Source organism: Lygodium microphyllum, chromosome 26, assembly GCF_053477565.2.
Source record: "Lygodium microphyllum isolate KBCC chromosome 26, Lygodium_microphyllum_v1.1.10, whole genome shotgun sequence".
Classification (NCBI taxonomy): Eukaryota; Viridiplantae; Streptophyta; class Polypodiopsida; order Schizaeales; family Lygodiaceae; genus Lygodium; species Lygodium microphyllum.
Window position 1 is genome coordinate 30,088,481 of NC_141160.1, and position 25,157 is coordinate 30,113,637.

General features: G+C 41.1%; 1 protein-coding gene across 1 annotated transcript; it reads left to right on the forward strand.

Annotated features, from left to right (window-relative positions):
• Positions 1-2,355: 2,355 nt before the first annotated feature.
• LOC148013099 (protein TAB2 homolog, chloroplastic-like) lies at positions 2,356-19,840 on the forward strand. The gene is made up of 5 exons (XM_087668586.1): positions 2,356-3,334; positions 14,072-14,141; positions 14,264-14,435; positions 18,694-18,837; positions 18,961-19,840. Exons 1-5 carry the CDS (start codon positions 2,817-2,819, stop codon positions 19,218-19,220), a joined length of 1,164 nt encoding a protein of 387 aa, XP_087524712.1. The 5' UTR covers positions 2,356-2,816; the 3' UTR covers positions 19,221-19,840.
• Positions 19,841-25,157: the final 5,317 nt, after the last annotated feature.

The window sequence follows — 25,157 nt, forward strand, 5'->3', positions numbered from 1 at the left end:
AGAGGGAGAGAGAGAATGCACTCTCCCTCCTTCTCCCTCTCTTTCTCTTTCTCTCCCTCTCTTATTTCCTCCCCCTCCCTCTCCCTCTCCCTCTGTTTCTCTTTCTCTCCCTCTCCCTCTCCCTCTCCCTCTCCCTCTCTTACTCTCTCGTTTCCTCTCCTAAACAAGCAAAAAAGAAAGTAATTTAAACATTAAACAAGCAAAAGGGAGAGAGAGAGAGAGAATGCACTCTCCCTCTCTTTCTCTTTCTCTTTCTCTCCCTCTCCCTCTCCCTCTCTTTCTCTCCCTCTCTCTCCCTCTCCCTCTCCTTCTCTTTCATTTCCTCTACTAAACAAGCAAAAGAGAACGATTTAAACCTTCAACAAGCAAAAGAAAGAGAGAGGGAGACTCATCAATGAGATATGGCGAGCGTGGGGCGGCTTCTCTTTGCAATGAGGGCTCCTCCTCTCCTTCGCGAACAACGGCGGCGGCGGCGGCGGCAGCAGCAAGTCTTCTTCCTCTCCTTCCTTCTCACAAAGCCTTCACTCTCTCCCTCGCTCTCGCTCTCAAAAGTTGAAGCAAAAGAAATGAAAACGGCGCTTGGGTTTCGGCTGCGCTTTTTTTTCCTGCGGCGTCGCTATTTGCGTATAGCGACGCCAATAGTGACGCAAATAGCGACGCAAATATCCGCCGTCGCTAATCGACGTCGCTAATTGCCCAATTCCTTGTAGTGAGAGAATTATATATAAGAAAAATATAAAATCTACATACTTTAAGAGAGATAGAGGGGGGGAAAGAGAGTGAAAGAAGGAAAGAGAGAGAGAGAGAGAGAGAGAGAGAGAGAGAGAGAGAGAGAGAGAGAGAGAGAGAGAGAATTATAGAGAGGAAATATAAAATTTAAAGAGAGAGAGAGAGAGAATAATAGAGAGGAAATATAAAATTTAAAAGAGAGAGAGATAGAGAGAGAAAAGAAAAATTAAAAAAGAGAATGAAGAGAGAGAGAGAAGAAGAAAAAAGAGGAGAGGGAGAGAGAAGGAAAAGAGAGGAGAGAGAAAAAGAACCGAGAGAGAGAACTAGGAGAGGAGAAAAAATAAACTAAAATAGAAGGCAAAGAGAGAGGGAGAGAGAGAGAAAATTAGATATAGGGAATTGGGGGAGAGAGAGAGGGGGGTAAAAGAAAAAAATTAGAAATAGAGAGGGAAAAAAGGAGAGAGAAAGAAGACAAATGGATTATTGAGTGAAGTTGATATGCGATAGCATGGCAACTTCGCTTGCTACCTTGTTGCCGTGAAGCGGCCTAGTAGCGTTCCATGAGTGCGAAGCATGTGAGGAATGCTGGTACATATTTATAGTACTACATGTGCAATAATATTGATATATAATAGAGTATATATTAAGTTATATTGATATCAATAAAATATGCAATAACAATAAATTAATATTGTTATGTATATATATAAATCACTTTCTCTCTCTCTCTCTCTTCCTCCTATAAATTTTTTATCTCTCCATTCTCTCTTTTTGTCTCACACATTTAGGTTAGCTTGTTTCCTTTTTCCCTCTCTCTCATTTTTTCTCTATCTTCATTCTCACCCTTAATCTCGTGTTTATTTTTATTTTTCTCTCTCTTCTTCATTCATCCACCTCTCACTCCCCCCTCTTTTTCTCATGTCTCTCTGTCTATTCTATCTCTCAATAAAATTTTCTCTCTTTCCTCATCCATTCCTCTCGCTTTGTCTATAAGTTTTTTCTCTCTTTTCATTCATCCCCCTTCTCTTGTGTTTATTTTTATTTTTATCTCTCTTCATTCATCTCTCTCTCTCACATTTATTTTGTATTCTTTTCTAGGTTATTACACACACACACACACACACACACACACACACACCCCTCTATCTCTCTCACACCTAGTGTTTTTTTGTCTTGTTGCTTCCTCATTGCTCCTACTACTTGTTGTTGCTAGTGTTGCCATTGTTGATGTTGTTTGCTCTCTTGGCATTGTACACTCTTGGCCGCCTTTATCCTACTTGGCCCTTCGTCCTTGCCGTGCTACCTTGCCGACAACACTTTTTTGGAGAGGGAAGGAGGGAAATTTGAATTATGCTAGGATCGGGTATTGCGGCAGTTTCAAGAGGTTCTTTGGAGGTTTAAGGCCTCCCTTAGCCATAGTTACAGTAATCTTTTAGTATAAATGTCATTAACATATTGTTAAAATAAAAATTTTGAGGGTGAGCCATGCTTAATCATATTTGCCCGAGAGCCTTTAGATATTAAAAGATTTTAACATAACTCACGGGGCGGAAAAAGGTTATAAGATGACCTTTGATTGGCCCCTTTACCGAAGCTACTACCGCCCGTATTAATCATAAGATGAACGGATAAGGAAAGGAAATTCGAAAAACGAAGCGGAAAATATGTGAAGCACCATAGAAACTGAGAGAGGGAGAGAGACTACCCATGATTTCCCACCAGAAGGCTGCGCCAGTACTGATGCACGCTTCAGGCCATAACAGCTCCAAGCAGCCATTGCCTCAGCCTACCACTGGCATATTGGCAGGCCTGTTGCTTCATCCTATCCGAGTCTCAGGCTCTCCATGTTGCTGCTCCCGGTTGCGGCCCGGAATTGCGCCAATGCTCGCCATCGAATTTCCATTACAGCTCTGTTGAGCTGCTGAAAATTTGGTTTTTCTTCTTTTTTCTTTGTGCTGCTCCATACACATGGGGCTTGGGTTCAGCCCCCCCCCCCCCCCCCCCTCATGTGAGCTTTTAACATAGCTTTTCATACTGGAGAGCAGTTTTGTGTGTCACACAGTTTGCCACACAGGTAGGGCATCACCATGGCCATCTGTGCAAGAGCATCATTTGGTTCAGCTTGGAGCTACCCTGCCGCTTCATTGCGCAGCCGCGCCGACACGAGTGCCCTCTGCCATAGAGCTCTACCTTATCAATGCCGCCTGTCATCATACACGTGTGATGCTTCCTGGGAAAGAGATTCTATGGATAAATCGGTCACTGGAAGTATATCTAGGGACAGAAGAAGGATCCGTGGTGTAGTGCAGAGCGTTGCACAACCTTCTACTGGTCTACAGGAAGAAGATGTCACCCAAGGCATTGCTATTGCACCAGATACTGATGTCAGCACAATCAGGGAATGGGAGCTGGACTTCTGCTCACGGCCTGTTTTAGATGCCCGAGGCAAGCGGCTTTGGGAGCTTCTGATCTGTGACAGCAAGCGCAGTGTTCAATTCTCTAAGTTTTACCCTAACAATGTGATTAACAGTGTAACTTTGAAGGAGGCTCTCGCATCTTTGATTCAGCAGGGGCTTCCTAAACCAGAAAAGATTCGGTTCTTCAGGTAAAGTTAGTTATTATCCTGTGTGCTTGTTCTCCTTTGTTAGTTTTTCTTATTTATTTTAGAGACAGTGTTATCAACACATGCTCCAGATACACATTCTGCAAAACTGTAAATGAAAGTAGATAAAATAGCAACATATACACATACGTGATGCATGCATATTTGTATGCGTCATGCATATATAATACAATGCAAATATGATGCACATATCAGCATGGATGTACAGATGAGTGCTGTGCATATGCCTGTGTTTGTGCATGCATGCATCTTTGATGGTTATGGTTATGCTGACTAAAGTGGTGTCACATGCATGAATGTGGGAGGGAGGAGCTTTTCATTTTTGTCTTTTGTTTTGGCTCCCAGATTCTGTATTTGACCTCTTTTACTCCCTCCTGTCAGTTTTCCCTGTATCACTTTCGTTAGCCTATCCCTTGTGGTCTTGCAGTCGTAGGGACTTTGTACTTCAGGCCATACTCTCTGCTCTTGACTGCTCTTACCAGCCTCCTGCTGTCTTCAGCTCCCTGCGAATTTGTGAAGTCCGGCCAGCAGTGTGTTCCTACAAGCAGGCTTTAGGTAGGGGCGTGTTCCGCAAGGAGGAAAATGGGTCACATGCAAATGCAGAATTCAGCAAATAAGGAAGCTGGATTTGTTTACTTGTCCTTCATTGTCATGTTCTTTGACCTCTATGTGCGGATTTGACACAACAATCCTCTTCAGCGGCAATATTGCACCAAGATGTTCAGAGACTAATTTTGCAAACATCGAGAGAAATTCAGCAGCTTGGTATTTGATTCTTTTTCATGGGACATGATAACAGAGGTTTCTGTAAAAGCTTGGGCCAAAGAGGCATAAATTGAAAATGCCATTTGCAGTTTATTATGCTTGGGAAAGGAATTCGCTGTGTGTGATGCCTTAACAAAAACTGTGGTTTATTAGCTGGTGAATAAAGTTGATGTATGGGGACTGGACAGTTCAGTTGTTCATCATCACGCTCTTCCCACTGTATGCTGATCCAATGTTACAAATTGGTGTATGGGGACTGGATAGGCTCCAGTCTCAGCTCTTCTTCATCATCACGTTGTTTGCAGTGTGTGCTGATTCAATACAACAATCTTTTTCAATGGCAATATTAGTCTAGCTTTGGCAATAGTGTCAAATGCCTTGCTGAAATCCATAAATCAGCAATTTTTTTACATTCATGAATCCTAGCCTTTGCATGGTTCAAAGTGTATGGACACAGCCCATAGTAGAGTAGCCCCTTCCAAGGTCTTCTTGTCTAGCACTTTGAGCCTCAATGGCTTCTGTAAAGAAATACTCTGACATAGAAACACAAATAACAATCGTACGACAAAGCACAGACTGTTGAAAGAACACGGTTAGGGTTAGGGTAACTCAGAGATAATGAACGCAGAAAATAATTGAAGTGATATAATTGCTGAATATACAATGCTCATGCATCAAACACACTATGCAGTTAGTGAATACTGAACCTTGAACTCCTGTATCTCAAGGATCAGGGTAGGGGTAATGAGCTGGATAGTGTGTCGCACTCTGAACGGATCTCGAATCGCATCAAGGTAGTCTTTGGATGTCGAACACCAGCAAACGCAGCATGCAGATAGTAGGAGAGAGAAAGACTAAAAACGCAGGTAGGACAGTTCGTATGAGAGAGAAAATTGCCAAACGCAGGCTGGACAACTTGGCGAAAGCCTGTAAAAGTTGGGCGACAGCTGGCTGGGATCAGCTCCAAACTGCGAGAAGAGGGTTGGAAATTAGGCATCAATTGATGTAGACAGCAATGGACAGCTTCGGCTGCTGCAAACGAGGTGTGGGCAGCAAGCTGAAACACTTGAAATTTGCAAAAATGAGATTAAGGGCTGAATGGAGGGCAGCGTACTTATTTATAGAAAGTTTTGGCCTCCTAAGTGGGTTTGTGCTTATGGGACACACAAACTCTCTAGGATCACGTTTCTTTAAAATAAACCAGGTTTCTTCATTAATTAAGTAAGTTTTGGGGCTGTTTAAGTGAAGCTAATGCATTTTTAGTTCAACATCCCCTTTGAGGCCCAACAACGGTGCCACGAGAAAGATCTTTTACTCCAAGGTGTTCCATCCCAAAGCAGCCAGAGCATAAGACAAAGGGTGCGTGTCGGCTGCCCAATGGCCTACTAAGACTACAGAGGCGATGGTTATCTTACCAAGGGAGTCTAAGTGATTACCAGAGAGAGGATAGGGCATCAGACAAAGAGTGAAGGTCGGCTGCCCAATGGCCTACCAAGCCCTACAAAGGCGGATGGAATCAGCCATGGACTTTTTTTTTTGGATTGATTTAGCAATAAGTGGGAGTTCAAATAAGTTTTTGTCCTATTCAGTATCCGTGGCCCAAACGGGAGAACGATAAAGGATGTTTAGATCCAAGACCTTCACAAAACAAGCTCACTATCCTTACCATTACTGGATGTCGGTGAAGAAAAAAAAGAATGGCTAAGGTGTGGATATAGTAAATATGTAAAGCAAGCAAGACAAGCAAGCAAGCTAAGGACAAACTGAAAGTGCCTTGGAGACTGCCATGGGTAATGCCACGAATATGGTGGATCCAGAGTCTGTGAGAGTGCGCAACGGAAGAAGAAACACGAACATAGAGGGAGAGAGAGAGAGAGAGCAGAAAATGAAGGAAGAAAATCTGCACTGACTGTAATGAATGCTGAATACAAAACTGTGGACTGATTAGTCCCTGCTCGCAGCCCGAAGTGTGAGTGAGGGCACCAGATCAGGCTGATGATGACGGCAGCACCGAAGATGACCGAGTCAGAGTATGCACCTGCCAAAGAAGGAGGGAAGATGATAATACAATTGATTGCCAAGTGGAAAATGGCTATAAATAGCCAAAAAACCCAAAAATTGGCCGACCTGAAATTTGAGGCCACAAATATGTCCGACCAGCATTTAATGCTGATCCGACCAGCATTTAATGCTGGTAAAAAATGCCAAGAATGCTTAGAAAAATCTTGGAAAGGGTGGACAATGTCTGACAGGTAAGGCAGGCTGAAGAATGCAGAAAATGCCCCGGGAAATGCACATAAAATCCCGACTGGAGGAGAAAATGCACTGTAATGCAACAAACTGAGTGCTCTAGAATGAGCTATCTCCTCCGTCAAAACAAGTGATAGAAGAGTCAGAGCTCCTAAAGTCCTCGTTTGACTCAGACTGACGCTCACAGGCAGGAGATGACAAGACATGACAAACATGACTGCTAATAGAGTCGACCACTCCAAAAGACCAAAAAGGGATAAATGCGTATATATGCATGTTTATATGAACAGAATGCCAATGTATGGGGTAATGCAAAGGGTGATGCAAGATGTCATGCGCACACAAGATGCAATGCAACGATGCCACTTGGACAGTGCCTTCGTAGGGAAATTGTTCACTTGCCCAAGCGTCCTTTTACAATTAGGTCATCTTAATAGTGCGGATGAAGTTACAAATGTCCATATTACAATACAAAAGAATAATTGAATGAATGTATAACAAAACTGTAAGCATCATCACTGTCACTATCAAGAGTAGAAGCCGTCGCCTCTCAAACTGGAAGGGAAAGCAAGAGGGAGGCACTCTCTCCCCGTTACGTTGAAGAAGTAGGGGAGGGTGTTTCCAAACTGATCTTGGGTAAGAGGTATTGAAGAACCGGCCGGTTGACCACTTTGGTTAAAATATTTGCAAAATTGTTGAATGTAGGCACAAACTCTAGGCAGATGGTGCCTAACTGCCCCTTGCCATCACCTTGCCTCGCCTGGTGGGGCTTGCCTGACTAAGGAGCGGGGATTTGAGAGTTAGATTTGGGTGTGCCTTTGGTCTTTGATCGATACTCGTCGTCAAAATGACCAGCCTTTTGACAATCTTGACAATACCTATTCTTTTTAGGTATATTCTGCCACCCTTGTTTGAGTTGTGATTGGGAGTTGCCTTGTGATTCCCCGGATTGATTTTGTTTTTGATTTTGAGTGGAGGTTTGATTTTGTTTGTCCTTTCCTTGTTGCCCCTTTTGAGAATGAGCAACAAGAGTCCCTTTGAGGAAAAATTCATATGAAACTGATTGAACAACCGTGTGTAACGCAATAGCTGACACTCAAATTCATAGAAAGTAGGTATGGTAGGTTATGAAACTATACCATCCACAAAATTGAAGTATTTCTTGGAAAGTTTGTTCATAAAGAATGTGACTTGATCGTTAGAGGACTTGGGAGTCCTCGTAGTGGAGAATTTGGCAAGAAGTTACCAATACTCAGCCAACTTGACTTTCAAGCCATCCCGGTCAATGATTTTGAAGAGTTGGAGCTCATGGTTAAGATTTATATGATGGGTCCTATCCCGAGTCACATAGTGGTCAGTCAAGTGTGCCCATCACTCTGACGCTAAGTCAAAATACTGAAGCTGAGAATGAAACTCAGGCAATAAGCCTTGCATTAGCTTGACAATAGCGGAGGCATTCGTAGCCTTCCATGAGCGGACAACCTCGTATGGAACAAGTGCGAGATCGGGTTGGGGTTTCAACCCCTGTACAAGATCCCATAGGTTCTGGGAGTCAAGGATATGTCTCGTCAAGTTCGACCAAGTGGTGAAGTTTGACCCATTGTTAGAATGAGTCTTATCATTGAAAGCATGCTTGGTAGAAGATGAGCTAGAACCATGAGGTGTCGGAAAAGTGGAATAAGATTGAGATGGAGGGTAAGATGGTGGTGGTAGGTGTATCTGATAGGAAGAATGAGGGGGAAAAGGTGGATAGGTAGAAATAGGCTGGGAGTATCCAGTGAGTGCGAATTGATGCGGGGGCACTGGAACATGAATGTTTCCATAAGGTGCCAATGGAGGTGGAGGCACTGGGACACGAAAGCCTTGTTCATTGCTTGGCTGGGGCACAACAGCATGACCAGGAGGTCCACTAGGTAATGCTATAGAGGCAAGTTGTGGTACCAATTAATCCACACTCGGGAGAGATTGGGGGGATACCTAGGTTGAAATGATCCCGAAAATGTGTGACAAGTAGGTGGAACACACCCGAAGGAGGAAAAGATCAGGTTCTAAAGGTGGTGCCTATGTTTTCATAACCCCTCGGTGTGCTTGATATGTAATATGAGGTGTTTGATAGGGAAATGTAAATGGTGTAAAAGGAAGTGGAGAAGCAGTTGAAGAATGTGGTGGGATAGGTGGTTTTGGAATTTGTGGTGTGATAGGTGCAGATGCATTTTGTTCATTTTTACCATTTAAAGATTGAAAATGAAATGATGATGATGATGATGATACACCATGCAATGTAGAAATAGAAACACCAAATTCATTTTGATTTTGAGAAATAAACTGAAAAGAAGGAAGCGTAGAAGAAGAGATACTTACTTTTTCTTATAATCCCCACGACGTGTGTTAACATACAAGAACTGATCCTCAAGAGAACCTTTTCCGTATTCAACAGATTGTATTCTATCTTCCTCATGATTTCTACCAGTATTTTGCAAAACAGAAGAGGTAAAAGACAAAGGAACAAAAGACGAATCTAAAGTACCTTGCACCGGAGTGGATGGAAGAGGATGAAAGAATGGAACATACTTCGGATCTCTTTCTCCAAGAGGGGGGCCCATTTTTTAGGGAGGTCTCAACGGCCCTGCAATATCATTAGATTTATGCGTAACATCTAAAGAGAGAAATTCATGCATACCTTCATTGAGTAGCTTCTCCTGAAGGGCAATCCTTCGATCGCGCTCCTTAATCTTCTTTTCTCTAAAGTCCATGATTACATGATATTATTTAGTGAAAAGCTTGTATAGCCTTTCTTCCGTGTTGTTAGAAGTGTCTTTCACCATGTCGGAACTTTGTGGAGCAAATTGTTTTACCCACTCTCGCTCGATTCTCAGCATAGGTTGTTCTGGAGATTGAATTGGTGTTGATGTGTTCGAAGTCATTTGAACCTACTGTTGTTCTTACTTCTTGCAGAGAGCTTTTAGATAATTCTCGGAGAGTACTAGGCTTTGATACTATGTAAAGAAATACTCTGATACAAAAACACAAATAACAATCGTACGACAAGCATATACTGATAAAATAACACAGTTAGGGTTAGGGTAATTCAGAGATAATGAACACAGAAAATAACTGAAGTGATATAACTGCTGAATATACAATGCTCATGCAGCAAACACACTATGCAATGAATGAATACTGAACCTCGAACTCCTGTATCTCAAGGATCAAGGCAGGGGTAATGAGTTGGAGAGTGTGCCGTACTCTGAACGGATCCTGAATTGCAGCAATGCAGCCTCCAGATGTTGAATACCAACAAACGCAACAGTGAGAAGCTGGATTTGATGCAGACAGTAGTGAGGAGAGAGAAAGACTAAAAACGTAGGCTGGAGAGTTTGCAGGAGAGAGAAAACTGCCAAATGCAAGTGTACAGCTTGGCGATAGCTTATAAAAGCTGGGCGACAGTTGGAGGAGAGAAAACTGCCAAACGCAGGTTGTAGATGATGTGGTAGGCAGTACAAATAGTAGTTCTGTGCAAGAATAGTAGTTGCCTAGTTGGGATCAGCTCCAAACTGCGAGAAGAGGGCGGGAAATCAGGCGCCAACTAATGTAGACAGCAATGGACAGCTTTGGCTGTTGCGAATGGGGTGTGGGCAGCAAGCTGAAACACTCGAAATCTGCAAAAACGAGATTAATGGCTGAATGGAGGGCAACATACTTATTGATAGAAAGTTTGGGCCCTCCCAAGCGGATTTGTGCTTATGGGACATAGAAACTCTCTAGGATTGTGTTTTTGTTAAATAAACTAGGTTTCTTCATTAATTAAGCAAGTTTTGTGGTTGTTTAAGTAAAGCTAATGCATTTTTAGCTCAACAACTTCAACCATCTAATCAACTCATATCTTAAGATTGGTCTATAGATCTAGGCCAATGAATGTCCAACAATAATAATCCAATAGTTTAGCTTTTAGAGTTTAGGGTTTAGGTGATGTCGCAACCCATTTCGTGTGTTGGGTTTGAGTATGGACATAACCTATAGTAGAGTTGCATTTTGAGCTGAATTGCTTTTGTTGTCTAGGGTTGTGTGTAGGTGGTGTAGAATTCTCTCTCCATAGAAGGCATTTGAATTGCTGTTTGTAGCTGTCTTGGATTGTGTGTAGGTGCTTTTTCATTGGTATTCTAGACTTGGTTCAAGGTTTGACATCAACATGCAAGGCAAGGTTGGATAGTAGTGTGATGTACTTGGAACAGCTTTGGGCATCAGTGAGAGCAGCATTGAGAGAAGGCTAGCCCGCAAAGCATTGCAAGGCATAGCCGAGTACAATAGGGATCAGTAGGCTAGGAGCCAAAGGCAAAGCATGGAGCTGCACGAGGTGCAGCGAGTGTTGAACTTAGCTGGCCAAAACCGAACGGACCATGAGAGAGCACTAGAGGGAGACTTGACGTTGAGCGAGCTTCTCATGAAACGGCTGCTCGATAATACAGCAGTAGAGCAGAGTGCCATCGCACTAGCGACGTCGTTGCTTGCTGGATTAGGGGTGAACCAAGGCTCAAAGAGCTAGGCCAAAATACCGATTATTGCCAAGAAACTCGATAAGTATCAACCTCATGACGACCCCTATAGCTTTGTTGAGGCTTGCATGTGGGTTGTGTACATCACACACACACACACACACTCTCTCTCTCTCTCTCTCTCTCTGTGCCCCCTCCCCAAACAGAAGGCTTTGTAATTGCTATTGGTAGCTGTCTTGGACTGCCTCTTATATAGGTGCTTTTTCATGGCTTATGCAGAGATTGATACATTTGTGGCAGATCTAGTTAGTGCCAAGAAACCTATTTCCTAAGGTTAGGAAACTTGTTTCATACACAGGTGTTTCATAAATGTATGAAGCACCTAAAGCTTTCAAAAAGGCCCTATTGAAAAAAATTGTTCAACTTTTGTAATCAACATTTACCATGGATTCATTCAACATGATGTGATGGATATTGCATTGATTACAAGAATTTTATGCTTCTTCTATAGGTAAAGCTAGCATTGCTCATGGATAGTGGACCATGATGCACATGTTGAATGTTAAGTTGCATGATATAAAACCATTGGATGAGTCGTACTCTATATGTAGATTTAGTTCTGTAGCCTTTTTCCATCTTGAATGAAACCCCTTCTAACATTTTACAAATTCATAGGAAACTTATGAAACCTGTTTCATACCTCCTGTTTCGAAACCCCATATCAACTATGGATATAATGCTGGAATGTCATGGTTGGTTAGAGCAACTTGTGACAAAGTCATCGGGCAGAGCAAATTTATTTAGAGCAAGCACTGAAGGATTGGTTGCTCTTTTTGGGATTGTTGCAGACTGAGAATTAGGGTTTACAGAAAAGCTACACTCAAATCCAGTGAAAGAGGAGGTTTTTCATTTCTAGTTATTGCCACTCTCAGTAAATCAAAGAAGTACTGCAACAATGCTAGTGTTTGGCAACTTGTGACAAAGTCATTGGGTAGAGCAGATTTATGTTGGAGAGCAAGCATTGAAGAATTGGTTGCTGTTTTTGGGATTGTGCAGGCTGAGAATTAGGGTTTACAGAAAAACTACACTTGATTCAAGCGAAAGAACAAGTTTTTCATTTCTAGTTATTGCTCGTCTCAGTAAATCAAAGAAATACTGCAACAATGCCAGTGTTTGGGGCAATTTGTGTCTTTATCTCTAAGCAAGAGCACTCTAGCTTCAACTTGTGTGGTTTATTTGTTGATCATTGTGATTAACCTTGAGTACTTGCAGGTTAACAATTAATCACTGCCATTTGGATCTCTAAAGGCGACTTTTGTGGTTCTTGTTTTCATGACATTACCTTCTCTTTAAGGAGGTGAGCACGCATGGTCATTGGTGCAGGCATTAATTGCTGTAATTTAATATCAGCAATTAAAAATCAGCAAAGATTGGGATATGGATTTTGAATCTCCACAGGAAAGACAATCATTGCATGATGCACGTGTCAGGCTTCAGCTGACCAACATGCTGAAGGAAGCATATTGTAAATGCTTAAGATGTGAATACATCTCAGCCCATAGGTCCAAAAGAGGTCGAAGGTAATGAGGAAGCAGATGCAATTATCAGAGTCACAGCTGGTTAGTGCAGTCGATACATTTAGTCAGCTCACACAAAATCCGAGATTTGCATACTCTTGATAAAGCTAAGAGGTAAAGTAAGAATGGTACACAAGCAAAGGAACCTAGTGGGATTCATAAGCAACCATTTACTTGCTATGGTGGGTGATTACCCTTTTTGGAAATGGGAAATGCTTAGAATTTTGGAATTCCATGGGAATTTGGATGCATTGCTTATATTTTCAGGCACCATGGAGCTTGAGAGATGTCAAGGCATCAAAGACTGGCAGATGGATCAAAAAGGGTTGGATACTAGTGGTTTGATGCATGCAGGATTTTCATGGTATCCACCTTTCCCAGAGGCATTTCATCAACCTATTTATGTTAGAGGAGCTATCCTGAGGCTCACCATTAATTGGATAACCTTTTTGGGAGGTTTATACATGCAAAAAGTGGATGCATACATTTGCTTGCGTGGGCGCATCCACAGGCACATGTATGCATGCATATATATTCATATGTGTATTGCAGGAAATTTGGACTGTGCACAGTTAACTTTGAGCTCCATCCCTGGTTTTATTTGGATGCCCTTGGGTTTTTGTGTACAGGAATCTATAGGCAACAAGCTTTTCCTGCACTGATTCAGCCCAAATATTAGTGAAGAAGCCATGTACGACCCATCCATCACTTAAAGACCCTTTTGGCCAGTGAATGTATTCAAAGATGAGATAGATGCTCATGTTGAGAGTTAGATGTATGCCCAATGCTTAGTATTGCTTAAGGTGTTTCTTTCATCAACAAGAGATTGGCTCTTATGCACATATGCAGGAGTTTATGGGCAGCACATGCCTAGACTGTTGTGATGAGCACCTTCATATGTGGATGAGGAGGCCATGTATAATGGATATGCCAGAGAGGACACCTACTCGTAGAATTAACATGAGCGTTTTAGAGGCTTGGCATGTATGACATGGGATTATGAAAATGATAGTTTTGTTTCCATTCTTGCATGGAGGACTTTGGTGCCTGCTACCTTCATAATGGCATCCATATATGGCATTTTTTGTCAGAAGTGGAATAGCAATGGAAGCGTAAATATATGCTGTAATTAACTGCTGAAACACAAGGCCAAAGAGAAAGGGGAAGAAAGAACACTAAAGAACACAATACAGATGAGAACTCAGATGTATGCTCGGGAAATGGAATCCATATATCCAACAGGAGACAGTCGCATACAACAGTGAGTCATTGGCCGCGTGGGTAGTGGCACTGGCTCCTCTCCCCAGCAGAAGATCCACGAGCGATGATTAGTGATTGACTAACTGAGGAGGAAGAGCCTGAATAAATAGGACAAAAATATGTCCTCAAAATGATCAGGTCGGCCAGCATTTAATGCTGGCTGGTCAGCAATAAATGCCCAACATGACCATAAAATAACACAAATAAAAATGCCTAAATATCCTAAATAATGTGGCTAGCCTCTGCATGCACAGACTCACACATAAGCTGACATATCTGCTAACATTTCTTTCATGTCGGTCCACATTTTTGTGTATGAGAGAGAGAGAGAGAGAGAGAGAGAGAGAGAGAGAGAGTCTCGTCCCTTGTGGCAGGTCTCAAATGGTAAATATTGTCTCGAAAGCGTGCAATGAATTAGATATCTTGCCAGTTCCAAGCCGTAGGGTGAGTTCTCTTTTTTCATGAATTGACTGCACGCCTCGTACTGTTTTGCATACACATTGCAACCAAATCGTAACTTGAGAATGCAACTGATTTTTTTCTTTTATTTTGTTTATGTGCTGCAGTGTGTAACATTGATACGGTGGCTGGATGAGCGCTATGACTCTGTATACCGGCAGTTACCTGGTTTTCAAGAGAATGCAGCTCCACTTTTACAGCCTGAGAAGTCCTTGCCTGTTGAACTTCCTGATAATATGAGAGGGGACCAATGGGCATTTGTTCAGCTTCCTCTTTCAGGTTTTAGTGTTTCCCTGAATCCTGGTTGATTTTCTGTTTAGAGTTCCGGGCTTATAATCTTAAATCTCTATTATCAGGTAGTTGGCACCATTTTTATACAGATGTTATTCATATCTGTCTAAAATGCATGTGAAAGAGAACATTGATACCTAAAGGTCACATGGGCAGTTTCTGTGTTTTATCTGCTAGATGGAAGAGGCCAGTATCAGAAAGTTGGAGTGGGCATTCCAGCACTTTGAACAGATATTGCCATTGCATCTAGGGTTAAAGGCAGTGCTGCTTTACATAAACCTGCATTGTCAGGCCATATATTTATGCAGCTATTACATGATATCAGCACATATATTCATAGGTCTTACTGGCTCATTAATGACCACTCATATCCAACTTTGCATTTGGGATATAAAAGATAACTAGGTTGTAGAGTGGCTGGTAACAGGTGCATGAGGAGTCCTATAAGAAGCAACCACAGTAAGTTGTACGCATTAACTCTGCTTGAACTAAAAGGGACCTTCTTTTGCACTTCATGTAGTGATGTTGAAGTGTTTACTGGTAATAGATGTCAAAGTGGGTGGAGCGATGGAAGCATGAGAATCTGCTGTAATAGGCTGCACAACTCAAGAGAGAAGAGAGAGAGTGCAAAGAAAAGATGAATCACACTGTAAAAGAACTCAGGTGAAGAATGCTTGGGAAATGGTATCCATAAACTGAGACAAGAGACTGTACAAATACAATGGTGAGTCATCGGCTAAGTAGGCACAGGCACAGACTCCCTCTCTTGAACAGGACTTGCAAGTAATGGAGTATGCTGAGTAATGTATCTGAGGAGGAGGGAGCCTGGCAATAAGTAGCCCAACAGTGTGAAAAAGTCAGCCAAATTTGGAGGCCCCCAAAATAAAGTTGGCCAGTCATAAAAATGACAGTTGGCCACAGTCTGGCCCCTATAAATTAGGCAACTGCATCACAAATGAAAAATAGAATGCCCAGCCTACAGATACATGCTCAGAGTTTGGCCATTCAATTAGTCAGATCTTGCTGCTTGATTGTATGTCTCTGGTTGGATTTTGAATTTTGTCACGTGCAGCCACTGCCACTTCAGTTCAAGTTAGATGATTGTATGATCGAAGGGGTAGCTAGAATTTTGTCACGTGCAGTCACTGCCACTTCAGTCCAAGTTCGATGATTGTATAATAGAAGGGGTAGCTAGAATTGTGCTATTATGGAGCCTTGGAGTTCACATCACCAACAGAAGCCTTGACAGAAGTATGTATAGGGTCCATGGTTGGCATTGAAACCCTCATAGAAGTTGGGGATCTAACCTCATTGACAACTGTACTGTAGACAGAGCAAGGGTTTGATTTATTTAATTTGTACATACGATAGAACTTTTTAGTAAGTTGGCAAATGTATGCAACATATGCCCAGCTTGTAGAAAGGAACTTCGACTACCCAGTTCTCATCTGGCGTGATTTAGTGAATGTGGCTAAGAGTCTGTAACCTGCATTTTGACCATATGCTTCTTCCCATCAGTGTTGGAGTTGCGTTTTTCTCACAGCTGCATATATGTTTGTTCCTTTCAAGTTATTTCTTGGTGCTGAATTCAGACATGTGCTAGGCAATAAAATGAAGTGACAGCATGAAAGATACAGGCTATGTAGATAGCCAACTTATCCAACTTCCTCTCACTCCATTTTCTTCAAAGGTTGACATGTTTCTCAAAATTGCATGACTCTATATTTCAAGACTTTGTATGAATTTAGATTTGAAGTTCTAATTCTTGTAGTTAACTAATGCTGATATTTCAAGCATGCTTATGCGTACCTTGGACACGTGGATTTACTTGAAGAATATTTTCTTAGCCGCATGTATGACGTGTCGAAATAACAGGTATGCTTTGATACCATGTCAAAATAAGTGATGGTGCAGAGAAATAGTAGGGTTTGTGGGGAGTAACATAGAGTTTGTAGGCAAATTTTGAGAGAGAAGAGAAACTCAAAAACACAAGAAGAACACGGTGATGATGTAGTGAATCATGCTATGAGAAGAAAAGGTGATACAGTAGAGCCGAAGCTCAAAAGATAACTGCTTTGTCCTGTCTGTATCAGGTGGCAGCACTTGTGGGAAATTTGCACGTTAGAGGGAGCGAAGCGCAGTCCTCAGGGCAGTGGGCTATCAATCACTGGAAGGTGAAGGACAGTTGTCGAGGGAGCGAACCACAGTCCTTTGATATTGTTAGAATTGTGGAAGATGATCACCTGCTCTTGAGGGAGTGAATCATAGTTCTTTGATGCTGAGTAGTGACCTGGGCAGCAAAATGCAAATCTCAGACTGTCGGAGTTGTCAAATGCAGGGAGAGCAGCCCAGATGTTGATGCCAGGTGGATAATGATGACGCTAGATGATGGAGGATAAGCCAGGCTTCAAAAACGCAAGTCCTAGCAACCTTTGTGTGACAGACGAGTGACGCCATGTGATAGAGGAGAGGCCAAGCTGCAAAAAGGTGGGTCCCAACAGCCGCTATGATAGATGAATGATGAAATCATTGATGCTAGGTAATGTAGATTGCCACTAGAGGCTAGGATGCTGACGCCGAGCTGGAAATGATGACACCAAGCAAGGAGAAGACCTCCAGACTGAAAAACGTAGGTGAAGGTGTAGCTTGAAGGAGAAGGTTGATGATGCCAAGTAGATGATGGTGATGCCAGGTGGAAGATGCTCACACAAGGTGTGATGATGGAACAAGGCATGTGAAGTAGAAGAGGAAGGGTGAAGGTAGCCATGAGCCGCAAACTGCAATGTCCTCAATGTCCTCTTGAAGGGTGTGAGGGTAGTGGAAGGGGCTGGTGAGAGAAGGGAAGTGGTGCTGAAAAATGACTGAAGAGAGAGAGAAGAATGAATGAAGTGACTGCCTATTTAAAGGCCTAAGCTGTCTAGGGCGGTGCACTACTGTGTGGGCGTCCACTGAAAAAGTCGCCAAAATGTGGACACCAGTCCTTTTTGTGGTTGTCAATGCAAAACCCTAAATGAAGTGAGTAAATTGAAGAAGTGGTTTCTCAGCATGACGTACTGCAGTTGTGGGTTACATTCGACGCTAGCCTCTTATCACCTTCATTCATGGAGAAATAAGGATAAAGGTTCCTTTTCATCTCTTGCAGCGGAGATTTTTTTTGCATTACACGTTCTTCTCAGATGGTTGAAATGAGAATGGGTGCGGTTCTCAACGTTGTCAAAATTCATTGTAATGGTATGGCTCAGAAAGCCACTATGCTGATGGAATTTTTAAATTGAAAACAGCCTTGAATAATTAGATGCGTGTCACTGTGAACACCCATGCTCACGCAAATCAGAACATTGCTCATTGGGAGATGGTAACTGGTGCATCCAAGGGGGCTACCTCTACTCTACAAACTTGATTCAAAAAATCTTCTCCTACCTGCACTGGTCGTCACTTTCCTCACAAGGGAAATTCAATGAGACATGAATGAACATTGGCCAACGTATGTTTAAGGTGTGATTGATAATCATGAGTATTTGTTGTCAGGCACAAAGATGTTATGAGTTGGTTTTCACCTTAGACAAAATATGAAATGCAATCTCTGATGGTTTACTTTGGAAATTATGCAACAAGTCTCAGAGATTTGGCCTTGTGATATGCCTGCTAGCAAGGCCTACAGATTTGTCATTCCATCCACAAGAATAACTTATGAATATGGGGAGTCTCAAAGGAACCAATTTGGAAGAACAAACCCATTGTTAAGGCCTACAGGTTTATCATTCCATCCACATCAATAACTAATGAATATGGGGAATCCCAAAGGAACCAATCTGGAAGAACAAACCCATCATTAAGGCAGAGGGTTTTATGGAGATGCATTGCATTGGGTTCTGTTCGCTGTTCATTCTTACTATAAAATAAAATACCATCAGCCACATGGCCAAGGTGCACTATCTGCCACAGATAAAGACACAAAAAAGAAAAGTCATATTAAGGCCTACTAATGGCCAAAATGACCTTTAAGACCAAAAACAAATCAACAAGAAGAAAATAAACACTTGGCTTTCCTGTATTAAGAATATCTAGTTTAGGGCTATTTTGAAGGGATCTCAGTACATCAATGATGGCATTTCCTAAGGTGAGGCTCTCTGAGAATGTCCTATGATGGTTACAATGCCCCATATCCTCAGAGAGAGAGAGAGAGAGAGAGAGAGAGAGAGAGAATTACAAGAAAAAGAGAGAGAATGCCCCTGCATGTTTTCAGGTGTCCTCGAGGAAGCTGCAGCTGTTGAGCAGGGTTCTGTATTTGGGAGTTCATTGTCATTAGACCTTTTAGGCCTTGATCTGCCTGATAATGCTATAATTCCAGGTGTAGCTGTTGCTTCAGCTCGGGCTATTCCTCTTGCAGGTGACCACTAGGCTGCAAATTTGATGAGCATTACAATTGTTAGGTTCTTTTGGCTGCAAGATTGTTATCTATATACGTAAACGGTTTTCTTTTCCATTTTTTATTCTTTTGATTCTGGAGCAGCTTGGACAAATGCCATGGAGTTGGCATCTATTGAAGTGGATAAACAGAGGAAATGCTTGGTTCTTTCCACTGGGGTATCTGAAAGGTGGCTTTATGCTTTCTACCGCAAAGGTCGACAAGCGGATCGAGAAGCTGATGCTTGGGAGGCCACAAAGAGAGCTTGTGGAGGTCTTCATTTTCTTGCAGTCCAGAAATCACTGGACTCAGATGCTTGCACCGGCTTTTGGCTTCTCTACGACGGGGCTGAATCTTGTTTTTAAATGCATGCAGTGATCCCTACTCATCTCAATGGATGTGGAGCATGAAGCAGAATCTGCCACATTGATGCTGTTGCTCTTTTTTGACCCTGCTTATGATTGAACATGTGGCAGTGCATTATGCCTATTGAATATACACTCTCTGAATTGGTGCTGCATATGCAGCAAAATAGCAGGAGCTTTTGGGAGGGTAGAGGTTTATTCCATTACCGATCAATTTGAAATCAGAAAGGGATGGAGTAATAAATACTTAACTGTACCACTATTGGTGTTATGATGCAGCAAGAGTGTAAAATTGGGCCTATTAGTTGATAGTATTTACAGTTTGCTGCCTAGTCCCCATGTACTGCCCTCATCTAAGCCTAGGAGCTCCCCTAGATCTAGAGTGTTGGACCATCATCATCACTCTTTTCTGTCTCTCCATACATAAGCCAACCATCTTTTCTCTTCTTTAATCACATGTATTTGCCATCTTGTTGCTGCTATTTTTGCCACCACATTTTGCTGGCACTTCAATTTTGCAGTGTTGATCTTGATTTGTGTAACAGGACAACTATTGACAAGCATGTAGCTCATTGCCCCTTGCTGTTAGTCTCTCACCAACCTATTTTTATAGTGGTCTATGCAAATGATTTCTCTGGTATTTAAGTAGAGTGCTTGTGATTGAATCTAAGCATCAAATGACAGCGAACCCGCTTCCTTGGTATCTTCCGTCTTTATTCTACATCTGTATTTTGATGTGAGGGACATGGAAACTAGCTTTTCTAGTGAACATTGATATTGAAACAGGTCATTAATTGAGAGAAAGAAAGAAAGTGATATCAACATCCTCTAAGATGCCTCAAAGGTGCATAGGATGGAATGACAAACTCCAAATTCATACTGAATCCACTTTGGGGTACTTTTGGCATGGATTAACATGAATAATTGAGGCTACAAGGGTTACTACATAAGTTAATGACCCTAAAGAAGCCTAAGACTTGGGCTTTTTGAACTCTTCTATGATGGCTTTGCCACCTCAATAAGTTGCCTATTTTCCCTCTTTTTTTAATGCCTTCACCTTAGCAATCTCACTTGGCCGTGCTTTGAGTTGCGTTGGTGTGAGCTCATTCGTAATCCACAATTTTAATCCCTTGAAATATTTTGATTGGTTTAACATTTCTATTTAATCTTGCATGTCTCCAAACTCTAAGGTTGCTTGGTTATTTTCTTTTTTGGTGATGTGCCATTGGCTTTAGTTTGTTTTTTAACTTGCATGACTATAAACACTCTTGGTGTTCTTTATTCTCTATTTCTCCTATGTTTTTTCATGTGATCCATTAGGAAGTTCTTGCCATGCATGAGATTCAATTACCTTTTGAATGTAGCTTCATTAACTAGAGAAAAAATAGCATTTGTCAAATGTTGTTGATTTGCTTCCAGTTTCCTTCTATACCTCATTTTGCACTTTTGTTGTCTTATTCTTGACTTCATCTTCAGTCTTCTTAGCCAACTTCTTCTCCAATTGAGCCAAGGACATATGCACCTTGGAAAGTGTCCTTCAAGGTTACATTTTTTTCTTCCAAGCTGTAAACTCATTAACATAGATATTCTTTCCATGGACTTGGCTCTTGAGTTGGCTTGGGTGGTGTTGTTAGGATGGTTGAGAAAGTCTTTGGATACATCTCACTGTAAGGTTTAGAATTCAAGTCTAACTCTCTTCTAGGTATTGTTTTTGTATTGTAGGGGAGGTGATAAAAGGATTGAAAGAGTTCTTAGAGTATATGCAATAAACTCTTATATTATGTTATAAGACGAAAGAGAGAGAGAGAGAGAGAGAGAGAGAGAGAGAGAGAGAGAGAGAGAGAGAGAGAGAGAGAGAGAGTGTGTGTGTGTGTGTGTGGTATTAACATAGATATTCTTTTCATGGACTTGGCTCTTGAGTTGGCTTGGCTAGTGTTGCTAGGATGGTTGAGAAAGTCTTTGGACACATCTTGTCATAAGGGTTATAATTCAAGTCTAACTCTCTCCCCTAGGTGTTTTTGTATATTAGAGGGAGGCGATAAGAGGATTTAAAGAGTTCTTAAGAGTATATTCGACAAACTCTTATATTGTGTTGCAAGATGTGAACAAGACTTGAGAGAGAGAGAGAGAGAGAGAGAGAGAGAGAGAGAGAGAGAGAGAGAGAGAGAGAGAGAGAGAGAGTGTGTGTGTGTGTGCGCGCGCGCATGTGTGAGTGTTGTATTAATATCCTTTTACATGCCTCAAAGAGATACACATCAAGATGTTAGCTATATTTTCCTTTAGGGTTCCATTGGCACGAAAAGAAAACAAATAACTAAAGCTATAAAGTTATTAAATATATCATGACCCTAAAGTAACTCTGTATTTAGGCTTTTTCAATTCATCTACAATTGCTTTGGCACCTTAATAAATTATCAAACTGTCTAGCTTTCTAATTGTCTTCATCTTAGCGTTTCACCTTGTGCTTTTGAGTTGCATTGATGTAAGTTAATGTTTGATCCACATTTTAGTTTCTCTATAACATTCATATTGCTTTAGAAATTTGACTCTATCTTGCATGTTTCTAAAATCCAAATTGCTTAATCTTTTTTTACTTGGTGATTTTTTATAGAATCATTCGATTAAACTTTTTTTTTTCTAGATTTAGCCTTAGTTTGATCTCATGCTATCCATCTATAGAGGCCTCCTAAATGTGTATGGAATGTAAACTTTTGCGATATAGCTTCATTAATTGAATAGATAGTGTCACTTCATTAACTATTGAAATGGTAGTTTCTGTCATACCTTGCTTCTTTATCCTCTTACAACTTGGTTGTGATTTCATTGACTTCGTTATCAATCTTCTTATTTGCTATATCCATCATTGCTATCAACTTTTTGTCTTAACTCTGCCAAGTATGTAAGCACTTTGGCAAGTGAGTCTTTTAGTTCTAAGTTGCAAACTTATTGATACGGGCGGTGATGTTGAGTAAGTCTTTGGATCCATCTTACTATTTAGGCAAGAGGTTAAGTCTAACTTGCACCCTAAGTGTTGTATTTGTACTATTGGGGAAGGTGATTATGGAGATTAGAAATTGTGCCAAGCTTGTACATGTGACAAATCCTTACTAAAAGGGTAGATAATAGAGCAGGTAGTGAGAGAATTTAATTAATTTTTTAAATCACATTCTAGCTTGACAAAAATAGGGGAAGGACACCTTATTAATTCCTCATTTTTCTCTTGTTTTAGGTCTTGACATTGAATAACAATAGCATTTCTCACTTTTATCTCTCTTTCCTTTCCTTTTGTGTTTAATAGTCCAATTCCTAAAAAATTAGATTAGAACATTTTTGAAAAATGTCCCATTTTGTAAAAGAATTGACTACCATCTCTAAATGACCATTCTCAAATTCTAATTATATTGCATCTTTGGGCTTAACTTTATCAATACTTTCACTTTGTAGATTTTATATATTTTTTGGTTTTTTTTTTCCTATCCTTCATTCCTTTCTCATCTCATGATTTATCTTTCATTGTGTCCATTTGCACGATCTGAATAAGCTTGAGGTATCATGTCCATTACAAGAAGCAATAACATCGTCAATGCATTTTTAAGAATACTACCAAGAGCAACAACAAGTACATAACAATACACCAAGCAACCTTTTTCACTGACTGCTTATTAGTACATGTAACCCACAACTTGTTTGTAAGTATAACTTATGTTTGCTTCGTGGAAAATACCTCAAAATTACAGATTTGAAATTTGTGACTATGCACCCACTTTCGATCAATACAACCAAAATTGCAGTATGTCCTAAAACTGATGTTGGCAATCTTGTGTCTAAAGCGGGGCTTAAAAAGGCCTTAGATGGCAAAAAAAAACTTGTGGGAAAGCCCTAAAGGGATGATTTACAGAATATACAATGCTTTGCTCACACACTGAATCTCACAACAATATGAGATTTTCACTTTGCCTTGCTTTCGGTGCCTCCACAGGCACTATCCAAGAGAAAGAGTGGAAGAATGGGAGAGCTTCTTACTTGCCACTTGCTTGTTTGAATCCTTGCTTATTCTCCTTTATTTTAGCCTTTAAAATCAACCTCTCTCAATGGCACTGCTCTAATACCATGTTAAGAATTGCATGGCGGCAAAGGGACTTGCTTGAGTTGTTGCACCAACCAAACACACACCATGCATACAAGAGGAAGCTCATTCAAGAACACAAGAAGAGAGATGGAGGCCAAAATGTTTTTTTACTAGCTTTTTTTTCTCTTCCATACACAATACAATGTACACAAAGTATAAATAAGATACAACATAAAGGAAAGTGGCCTACTAAGTCAAACAATGCATAACTGACTATACTAATCGGTCGGTACTATAACTATGTCAATTGTAGGTAGGTACAATAACTAAATATAATTAGTGATAAGTTAATGGCCACGTGAGGATCATAATGACCATTGACGTGCTAAGTGTAGATCTGTGGATCCACCTAAGTATAGACGTGTGAACCCATCTAGCTAGGCGGTCCATCATTAATGTTCGTACGTGTTGAGCTTGCCATCTCAACAGATTCACCCTTTAATCTTGTGTAGTGATGCTTGTTTGACTGCTCTAATATGATGGAAGTAGGAATCCATATTACACAAACCATTCTAACTGGGATGGGAAATCCTCTTAGGTATTAGAGACTAGGAAAAAATTCCCTTAATCACAAAACAACTAGACAAGTACCACATTGATGATGATCTCTATTGCTTTATCTAAAAATTTGAGCAACTCTATAAGGCCAATAGCATTCTTGGTGATGCCAAGAAAGTGAAAGCTTTTGGACTCTACTTAGAAGAAAAGGGGCAAACTTGGTTTATGATCTAGATGCTAGAGAAGGCCTCTTTTATATTGCTTAAGGACTTATTTATTAAACACTTCATCAAAGCTAGCTATGGGGATAACCTCATTGTTTGGCTCATGAATATCGATAGTCTAAGCACAAATCATGAGAGCTTACGTCTCTAAGGTTTGGAGTCTATATAAATGGATCCCCATCATAGAGAGACCCAAAGCTAAGACAATCATAAAAGCCTTCATCGAATACATTTATAATGAAAGGATCTATGAAACTTGGCTATGAACTCTAAACTTGATCATTCCAAGATCAATAATGTTTTGGATGAGGCCATCCATGTGGATGACCTTCACTATGAATGCAATAGGAATATAAGACCACATGGATCCTATCAAGATCGACCTATAAGACAAAGTAGCATAAATTTCGAGGAAATCTAGGACTTGATAGCTAATGTTAGGAAGTAGTAGCAAGAACTGCTCAAGATCGCAAAGTCGCTCAAATTTCTAGGCCACACTACTAGAATGTGCAATGTCTTGACTATGGTAGGGACCACCTTCCTTCTGAATGTTCTTGACAACCTTGATCATGCACAAACTATGGTTGATTCAACCATGAATTAGCATATTGCAAAAACCCCACATAGGCTCCTTGGCCCTAACTTTTCATGCCAACAATTTAACCATGGCCCAAATTATGGTAGACAACCCCCACTTGCCTCACAATTGGCACAGTGACCCTTCTAATGGCAGTGAAATGGTTGAAATTAACCCCTCCAAGATCCCTAGACCCCTGTGCCAATCGTCATGTACCTACTAGTGATACCCCTGTCCACTTCATTGAGGAACTAGTCAAGGACAAGGAATACACAAACCCTTTTGTTTGTTATGATGACAAAGGATATATGATCCTCATGGACTACCACTTGTATCCATTATGATGTTGGGAAGGGGTTGTGGGCGAGGCATGCCTAGAAATAGAGACCCCATTGCCTATTAGAGATATGGGTACTTTTTGTAGGACATGTTTCCTCGAGGTGCCCATAGGAACAAGAGCTATTTAAGGGGAGTGATATTAACCAACAGTTCCTTGAATGTGGAATCAC

Coding starts and splice junctions, on each gene's coding strand:
- LOC148013099 (XM_087668586.1), top strand. CDS start 2,817: ATGGCCATCTGTGCAAGAGCATCATTTGGTTCAGCTTGGAGCTACCCT. Junction 14,142..14,263: donor TGCCAGTTCCAAGCCGTAGG/GTGAGTTCTCTT, acceptor TATGTGCTGCAG/TGTGTAACATTGATACGGTG. Junction 14,436..18,693: donor TGTTCAGCTTCCTCTTTCAG/GTTTTAGTGTTT, acceptor GCATGTTTTCAG/GTGTCCTCGAGGAAGCTGCA.